The 9540-nt window shown below is 36.1% G+C and overlaps 1 protein-coding gene across 3 annotated transcripts in view; it reads left to right on the plus strand.

Moving 5' to 3' along the window:
- NRK (Nik related kinase) overlaps positions 1-9540 on the plus strand; it is a 148206-nt gene that overhangs the window by 116487 nt on the left and 22179 nt on the right. For 2 of the 3 annotated variants that reach the window (XM_045298595.1, XM_045298597.1), the window contains exons 20-23: positions 2156-2219; positions 3224-3379; positions 4845-4988; positions 7192-7350. In XM_045298595.1, the coding sequence (XP_045154530.1) occupies positions 2156-2219; positions 3224-3379; positions 4845-4988; positions 7192-7350 (523 nt within the window). The remainder of the gene's footprint in view (positions 1-2155; positions 2220-3223; positions 3380-4844; positions 4989-7191; positions 7351-9540) is intronic. The other variant, XM_045298596.1, reaches the window with a different exon arrangement.

The following is a 9540-nucleotide window of genomic DNA, read 5'->3' on the forward strand; positions in this document are numbered from 1 at the left end:
GAACTATAGCCCACTTACACTAACTTCCAGAAAAGAGACTGAGGAATAAGTCACAAACTGTGATAGAATTTATGATCAAGGAAAACTTAACCAAACAAATACCTTATCTGTTGATATTCTTCTGTGTATCTGAGTCATAGTTTTTGGCATTGAGAGAGATATACTCCTCTGTCATGGACAGGTTTATGATCTTTCCAATGAAAGAAGAAAGGAGGATTCATACTTTGTAAATTTGAAAATAATTTTTATGATACCTTAGAGATATTCTGTTATAAGGCTTATGTTACAGTGTCTCAAATTCGATAGTTCGTTTTCCTGGTTGTTGTGGAGTCGATTCTGACTCACGGTGACCTTGTGTGTTGCAGAGTAGAACTTGCACTACCATATGGGATTCAAGGTTATGACCCTTCTTCTGAAACACCTTTTGGGCTAACCTTCTGGCTAGCATTTGAATAAATAGATTGAAGACAAACATAAATAAATAGCTTTCCTACTTATACTCGAAACCACTTTATATTGAAATCCATCTGAGAAGTTGCCATGCTTTTTTTTTTTGCTGTTATTTGTGTCCTTTTTATTTTTTAAACTGCATAATCGCTATGTGCTTAAGCCCAGCCCCAGACTGGGCCATAGAGTTGAGTGAGTGAAATAAACTAAGTTGAGTAAAAAGTAAAAAATAATCTATGATTGAGTGAGTAAAGAGAAATAATCAAGGATGGATTAGACATAGTTTTTGCCTCGTAAAGAGTTTACAATCCACTGTGATAGAAAAACAAGTAACCAAATCACTAAGCTACAATGTAGTATGTACTATAATAGTAATATGGGGAAAATGCTTGAAAATTCAGAGGAAAGGGGTGGGTAATTCTGCCTTGGGAAGGAAAAATGATATTTGACTATTATCTTTGGTCATCAGGTGAGAGGGGTAGGCTATATTTGGGGCAGAGGGAATAGCTTGCACAAGGGCATGTTCACAATCTAGAGTTTGGCCATAAGACAATTCTCATTTCAAATTATTAATGCTCTCAGTTCTTCTGTAAAGGGATAGTAAACCAGTAGAAATGATACCCCAACTCCAGTAGTGTGTGTGTGTGTGTGTGTGTGTGTGTGTGTGTGTGTAAGTGGGCAATCTGACATGCATAGTTGAGTGCAAGCTTTAGAATCAAAACAGTCCTTCCTTTGAAAACCCCATGATCTTGAAGGAACTATTAAATTTATCTGAACTTTAATTTTCTTATTAGTGAAATTGGCATGCTTCTACTTACTTTGTTGTTGTAAGATTTCACAATGACAAATAAATAAGATGACTAAGGCATTAGAAAAACTGGCATATAGAAAAACTCACATGTTTTGGGGTAGAATTGCTCCATAGGGTTTTCTTGAATATAGTCATTTCAGAGCGTTTCTCCAGACCTATTTATTGGGTTGCTAATTGCGAGGTCAGTAGTTCAAAACCACCAGCAGTTCCTTGTGAGAAAGGCAAGGCTTTCTACTCTGGTAAAGAGTTACAGTTTCAGAAACTCACAGGGGCAGTACTACCCTGTCCTGAGGAGTTACTATGAGTCAGCATCGACTCCATTGCACTGAATTTGATTTTCTTTGGTTTTTATCTTCTGTGGAGTCTCAAGGTGGGTTTGAACTGCCAATCTTTGAGTTAGTAAGTGAGCATAAGCTGGTTATGCTACCCCTGTTAACACACACACAAAAAACCCCAAATTGTACAGTTAAATCACTGTCGTTGAGTCATTTCTGACTTACAGCAACCCTTTATAGGGTTTCTAAGGCTATAAGTCTTTATGAGAGCAGATATGCTCAAAGTTCTCCATCAGAGTGGCTGGCGGGTTTGTACAGCCACCTAGTGGTTATCGAGTCAGTGCTTATCGGACAGTACCACCAGGGTTCTTTAATTTTGCAGTTAAGGACATGAAACTCTTTGGCAATTCTCTTCCCGCATTAGTTGTCTCAATAACAAGATTCGTTCCTCCTTCTCATAACATTTTTGAGTCTTATTAGTAAATTTGGTTTTTATAAAACTATAAAGGAGTTGTTTCAAATTTTGCATCCTCCCCCTGTCCCACAAGAAAACAACAAACCAACCAAACAACTTTTTCGACTATTACCTTTCTAATAAAATGGATTGGGGTTGTTTCTTCAGGTGCCACGTGATGGAAGTGAGGCCTCAAATGCGCCGACTCCAGAACCGGACCATGAGAATGACAGTAAGGACATTTCAGAATCATCAACAAATTAGAATTTTTCTGCCAGCCATTCATCTCCTTCCAGAGGTCCTAGAAGGGCTGCTGCTGTTTATTTGGCCAGTGCCGTCTACGAGTGTGTTTCCGATGATTTCTTTGTTGCCTAGTGCTGCCGCCACCAAACCAGGGGCCCAGTTAGGTCGATTCCTTTCTCGTTGACGGCCTTCGGTGTTCCTAGGGTCCTTGAGATTTAGATAATTCTCACATGGCATTCCAAAGCTACCTCTGCCCTTGTGTTTATGCTAATCTTTTGGTAACTTAGAAATGACTAGCTTTAGGAAACATCCGCTCTATACAGGCATAACTTCATTAATCCTGCGGAAGGGATACAAAATCCCATTTCAAAACAAGAGAATATCTACAGATAAAAGAACCAGGAATTTGACACCCAAATGGTCCTGGGGTGGGTGGGTGTAGGGAGTGGGCACAAGTCAATTCATGTCAATCTCTAACTGTTTTTATCTGTTCACATATAAGAGTGCTTGACCACTGCTTCATGCTCTAGAAATAAGCAAACCATTTTGATATTCACTTGACTTAAATTCAGCCTGGTAAGTGTTTGAACAGAAAAACTACACCTTTCCGACTATTTATGGTATCTAAATCTGAAAACCCACCAAAAATTATGGGTTTTCCTTTTCTTTGGGAATTTTTGTCACAGTAACTTAAAATGCATTCATATTCACCAGTCAATTTTGATCATAGTGATTTGTCGCTATCCGGTGGATGGTTTCCAACCAGGAAAACAAACTCACTGCCATCGAGTTGATTCTGACTCACAGTGACCAGCGAGTACAGTGTAGTACTGTCCCTGTGGGTTCCCGAGACTGAAATATTTCCGGTCAGTAATAAAATGCAGTGAAATAAAGGGAACTTTCCTGGGCTCTATCTGATTTGTGGAAACACCTAAGCACATATGGCATATAAGCTAGTAATTTCCCTCGATAACGTCTCCTTACTTCTTCCAGCATATGCTGGATTAGTGGAAGTACCTGAGGAACCTCCTAAACCACCCTCTGATATCAATGTCAATCCACTCTATGCTTCAGCTGCATCTGAGAAACCCATAATCCACATGTATGAAAAGGAATTCACTTCGGAGATCTGCTGTGGTTCTTTGTGGGGTGAGTTTTGATTTCTTAAAACCGAATTGCTTTTATACTTATTTTTTGGAACACATTGGAGTAGGTTATCATTATTTGAAAATGTGAGCTTAGTATTTCAAAACTAGGGAAGTGTGCCATAAGATGATACAGAATGAGGCATTATGAGGAGGAATTTTGCAGGATATTATATTTAAAGCCTTTAGCAGTTGTGCGGAAATTTCTTTATATAAAATGTCAACTTCGATTGATTTTTTTCAATCCTTTTATCTCAGAAGAATTATAGCCACGTTGATAGTGCAGAGACAGTATTTTACTTAAAACCAAACCTACTGCCATCGATTTGATTGCCATTCATAGCAATCATCTAGGACAGAATAGAACTGTAGCCTATAGGATTTCCAAGACTGTAACTCTTTCTGAAAGCCGACACAGCTAAGTGCTTTAACCATGGCACCAACAGGGCTCAGTTTTACCACTAGCGGATCTGAATTTAAGGAGGCGAGAAATCCAAGGTAAATGCCAGCCTCCAAAACAGATTTTGTTAATATATTATCGGATGGCAGATATGATTTTTAATTAAAGATCGAGCCATGTAGCAAACATTGAAATTATATGTAATGTACCAACCAACTGAAAAAAAAGACCGCGTCATTCTCAAAGTTTTGCTAATATAATGTGCCAGAAAGCAAGAAAACAAAGCTACCCAGTGCTGTAGTTAATATCTAATAACAGAGTTTATATTTTAGAAACAAAAATGTATCATCATAGTTTCCTAAACATACTCCAAGTGAAAATAAGATGCTGATTTTTCCTCCCTGTGGCTTATTGTCACCTGTGATATAGTTTATCGAGAAAAATCCACCGTGCTTAGGAGTGTATTTTAACTTTAGTTCTATCTTAAACTTTAGTCCTCTCATTTGATCTTTAAATGGTGCTTGTCTGTGAAGAAGGAAATCCAATTGACCAAAAAGAATGTAGGGACATATGTATATGTACATAGGAACTAATTGCATGTATTTAACAATATAAGTTTTTTTTAAAGGCATTTTATGGGCATACTATCATATAATGTTAAAATGACAACTTTGCATGTAATTATTTTTAAAAGCTTTAGTTATAACTTGGACTGAGAAATCAACAGAATTAAAATCTTTGTATGTGCTAGGCAGCCATACTGTTTAGTGGTGACTTCCAAAAGGGTTGATTTGTTTTGAGCACTGAGATACATCAATTTCTGTTTGTGGGACAATGTGCCAGACACCTGAGTATTGCTAGAGTGTATTAGCTTCTATATTTCAATGTATTTGAATGAGTTTTGTTAGATTGGCAGAGAGTCCACACTTCCACAGAATGAACTTAATATTAGCCTAAAATGATCAACGTAGCCTTTAGATTAGCATATCACAATAGCAAAACCACTGACAAAAATACAATTCTAAAAATTGATCTGAACTAATATAATTTTTTTAAAAAAAACAAACAGGAGTGAATTTGCTGTTGGGAACCCGCTCGAATCTGTACCTAATGGACAGAAGTGGAAAGGCCAGCATAACTAAACTGATAAAGAGAAGACCATTCCGTCAGATCCAAGTTGTAGAGCCACTCAATTTGCTGATTACCATCTCCGGTTGGTTTGTTAAAGATCTAAAATTAACTGACTAATTATGCAGGTTAATTAGGTTGCCAACTGGGTTAAAAACTTTCTCAGGTGAAAGTGTTCATAGGAGAAGCCTTTAAATATAACTTGTAATTGGGACTCCAGTCTTTGATATTTATAATTTTCTTATATATTTGGGGTTTTTTGTTGTTGTTTTGTTTCTGATTTACCATTTAAACTTGACTTTTGAGCTATGTTAAACCTGAATTACCTTAAAAATAATTTGTTATATTTTTCTTGTTGTTGAAACAGCCACCACAGAATGTGCGTACAATTCAGTGACATTGATGGTATTCTTCTAGTTGTATGTCCAGTCTTATCCTCCTTTTCCTAATTGTCCTCTCATTAACATAAATTCAACAACCTATCTAATTTTCAGAGTTGCTGTTGTCAATTTTATTGAATATAGATAAATAACTTTGTTCAAGGCAATCTTTCATTACTACTGAAGCTCATAACATGACTTGTTGATTTAAAGAAGACCTAGGGGGCCATGGGGTTAGATTTAAGTTTTAAAGATTATATCAGGACAATACTTTAGGGCTTTCCTCCATCTTCAATAAACCTCACTAACATTTGATGCCTGAATATTTCATTGTAATGTTCCTAGCCAAATTAAGAAAAACAAAAACATCTGCATTCTTGAAGATTGTTTTGTAAGTAATGTACAACTTACAACTTCCCAGTTTGAATGTTCATCCATTCACATACTACTCACCTGCAACAACCACGTGCACATTCCATGTTGTGTCTTAGAAGCAACGAAGAACAAGTGGACAGTAGTTGAGTAAGGAAGCGACTGTTGTCCCTAGCACAGCCTTATCACAAGAACCTAGAAATAGAATTTAAAAGACGGATGGATCCTTGGTACTCTTCTCACATAGTAGTTGAATCTTGGTTTTGTATTATCAGAACCTGGACCTTTGGAAATGAGTGTGCCACTAAATTAGTATTAATAATGATAGCTATTATTAGTCCTTAATTGCTATCAGGAAAACACTAGAATTAAAATTGATTTTTGACAAAAGATGACTGACTGAAAAAGAGGAATACTGAAAAAAATACTTTTCAAAAACTTATTAATCGATTGATGTCAATCACAGTTAATCATAAGAGTATATATACTCCCGATCTATACCTAGTAGCCATGTGGCACATGATCATGGCTATCCCTTAATGTGATTAATTTTGCTTAAACTTTTTATTAGAGGAGAACACCCTCTGTGTAGGTCTTCTCAGTCTCCATGATTAGTTGTCATTTGTTACCGGCATTCATTTAAATTGTTTGAGATCTACAAGAGCAAGGTTTAGTTTTTAAACACACCTGGCTGGCTGGGAGACTTATCCAACTTTCTCTAACCCAAATCTGACCTTTAATGTTTGAAGGTCTCTAAAATCTAGGGTCTATTTCCTTTAATCTATACTTATAATCTCAGTATAGAATGATACCCAGGAGTTTAAAGCCCACATTTTAATATTTTAGAAAAGAATGACAATAGACATAGGTGTCTGAACTCTAAAATTTGTTCAAAATGTTATCTAGAAATATTAAATCTTCATCACATGAGTTAGAAGCCTATTTATGGTCCTAGAAATCTTCAAAAGTGAAACCCTAAAAATTGCTTTAGAAATGAATATGAATATGTGATTTTAATGTCCTTTTTCATTAAATTAATGATAAGATTTGAAGGGATTTACCATTAATAATTAGCATTAAAGGTAAATTGTGAAAAATTATGACAACTTCAGTTATTTTTAAGAATGACAGAACATAAGTACCCCATCCCACTCACCCTGAACGCCCAAACAGTTAATACATACAATATTTACCTTCTGGGTCTCCATCTCCTAGGAGGGACATAATTTAGAGGTTAGCACAGATACAAATGAATGGATGGAAATTCTATTATCTTAGTCTGTATATATATATATATATATATATATATAGTGAGTTTTACTTTAATGCAAACATTCTGTTAAAATGCCAAAATGATACCTATATGCTTTTATATGTATCTATATCTATCTTTCTATCTATCTATATATATATATAGTGAGTTTTACTTTAATGCAAATATTTCATTAAAATGCCAAAATGATACTCACTTTCTTGTTCTTCTAATTTATGAACCCTAGACTGAATTGAGGTACTGTATCTTTTCTTATTTATCAGGCCGTAAGAACAGACTTCGGGTGTATCATTTGACCTGGCTGAGGAACAAGATTTTGAACAATGATCCAGAAAGCAAGAAAAGGCAGGAGGACATGCTAAAGACAGAGGAAGCTTGCAAAGCTATTGATAAGTTGACAGGCTGTGAACACTTCAGTGTCCGTAAGTCCCATTCCATATTTATTAGATCTTTCTGAGTTTTGCTTCCTTTCATTCATTTATTTTAATTTATGAAGAATAGAGAAAAGAATGTACCATTACACACAGAAAGATGAGTGGATTTCATTGAGCTATTTCTCTTTTTTTATACTTTGATCATTGATGACATGAAGAAAATGTTGTTTGACTGAAATAGCTATTGAAATGTTTAGTTGCTTTTCTCGCCTTTCTCCACCTCCTAGAGATCCTACAGGTTTCAGATAAACTGATATTTTTTCCTGGCTCCTAGATAGCTTCAACTATACAAGTGTTCTGTATGTATGTCCTTAGCAACCCTTAAGGAAATTTCAGAAAATATTCTCTTTCCCTTGCACAGCAGTAAGACAGAGTTCATTCTTTTATTAGAAATTCTTCCTAAGATTGACCTAATATAGAAGTTTTTTCTATAATTTCCTTCCACTTCCAATGTTCACGATGATAATTGCCAGATATTTTTCTGAATATAATTGTTTTCATATGCTCTATCTTTTCAAAACCGTACACTGTGAAACGAGGAGCAACCCCAGGGTCTCAGAAGCTTGCTTTCAACTGTCATAAACTGGGAAGTAAATGTCATCCCATTCTATTCTATTTTTAAAGAAAATCCGTCTGTTCTCATTCTTTCTTTTATTCTTCCCCTCTTTAGTAATTGCCCACTCAAGCAGAAGTAGTGAAATGGGTGGGAGATAGAGTCCTATTATATTAATTGCAATAGGATATTTCCATCCTAAATAATCATTTTCATTCCACATATACAGTGATTTTCGCGGAGATAAGTGTACACACACACACACACACCATTAAATGAAGCATTGGATACTCAGATAATTTAGACATTAAATAAATTCAGAAGCCCAATAAAGGACTAAAACCCTGCCCCGCATGTTCCAAGCCAGGAATTTCTATAATAGAAATGCTTTTTATTGTAGGGGTTGTTTTTTTTCAATAAGAGATCATTGCAAATGTATTCATCTTGCACATCTGTGTTCTTGGTAAGAGGACAGAGTAGGGCAGTCCAGTTTTCCTGCCTAACCTCATATTTATCCAACCCAGCACTGAACAACCAAAAACATTGGTCCTACAACGAGTGGGGACAATCTAGCATCTTTACAGAAGACCGCAATGTAATTATACTTGCATGGTATTTTCATAGCCTTTTAAATCAGTGAACTGATTCCAACCACTCCCTATGTTCATTTTATATTAAGTACTTGCTTAACAATGAATTACTTTACTCTTGAGGGGTTAATTGATCATATTCCTTTAGCTTATTTGGAAACAGTGCAGTGTTAGCCTCCAATCAACAGAAAAAGAATGTGTGTTAATTGGTTTAAGATGAAGTCTGACCAATAAGGCAGAAGCAATATCTCAAAGAGAAGGGATTTTAACAAAAGGTGCAAGTATAGCAGGTAAGATAACAAATATTTTAAGAGCGAGATATCATAGGTCAAGTCAACTTGAGTTCAGGGAAGTCATACCAGAGGAGACGGGAAAGTAGCAATTTCTGCTTTACAAAGTTGTTTTATTGTTGTTTTGTTTTGTTTTTTGAGACAGTGACAAATGAATGTAGTGTTTGGAGGTTCAGCTAGAGGTGGGTGGCTAGGGATGGAATCTGCCACTTACTAGTTATGGGACTTGGATATGTATGTTTTCCACTCAGGTACAACGGCCAGACTGTTTTTCAAAATGCGTTATTTTGCGTTTCTGTCAGCAGCGTATAAAGGTCCTATTTTCTCCACAACCTTCCCAAGATTTGTCATTGTGTCGTTTTGGTTATGAAGCCTAGTTGCTGTAAAGTGATATACATATAAGTATGGTTTTGTTTTGCATTTCCTAATAACAACAACAACAAAAATGTGGAGCTCTGGTGACCTGGTGGTTACACTTTAGGCTGCTAATTACAAGGTCAGCAGTTTGAAACTACCACTCCTCTGTGGGAGAAAGGTAGTGCTTTCTACTCCCATAGAGAGTTGTCATCTCAAAAACCCACAGAGGCAGTTCTGCTCTGTCCTATACATGTGGTCCCTGTGAGCAAGTAGCAGTGAGTTTGCAGGTGGGAGATGAAGAATAAAAATGATTGTGAACATCTTTTCGCGTATTTTTTGGCCTATCTTCCTTGGAGAAATGTCTGTCTTAGTCTTTTGTGTGTGTGTG

This window comes from Echinops telfairi, unplaced genomic scaffold (genome assembly GCF_000313985.2).
Source record: "Echinops telfairi isolate 266 unplaced genomic scaffold, ASM31398v2 ScPeMD7_7427;HRSCAF=8465, whole genome shotgun sequence".
Lineage (NCBI taxonomy): Eukaryota > Metazoa > Chordata > Mammalia > Afrosoricida > Tenrecidae > Echinops > Echinops telfairi.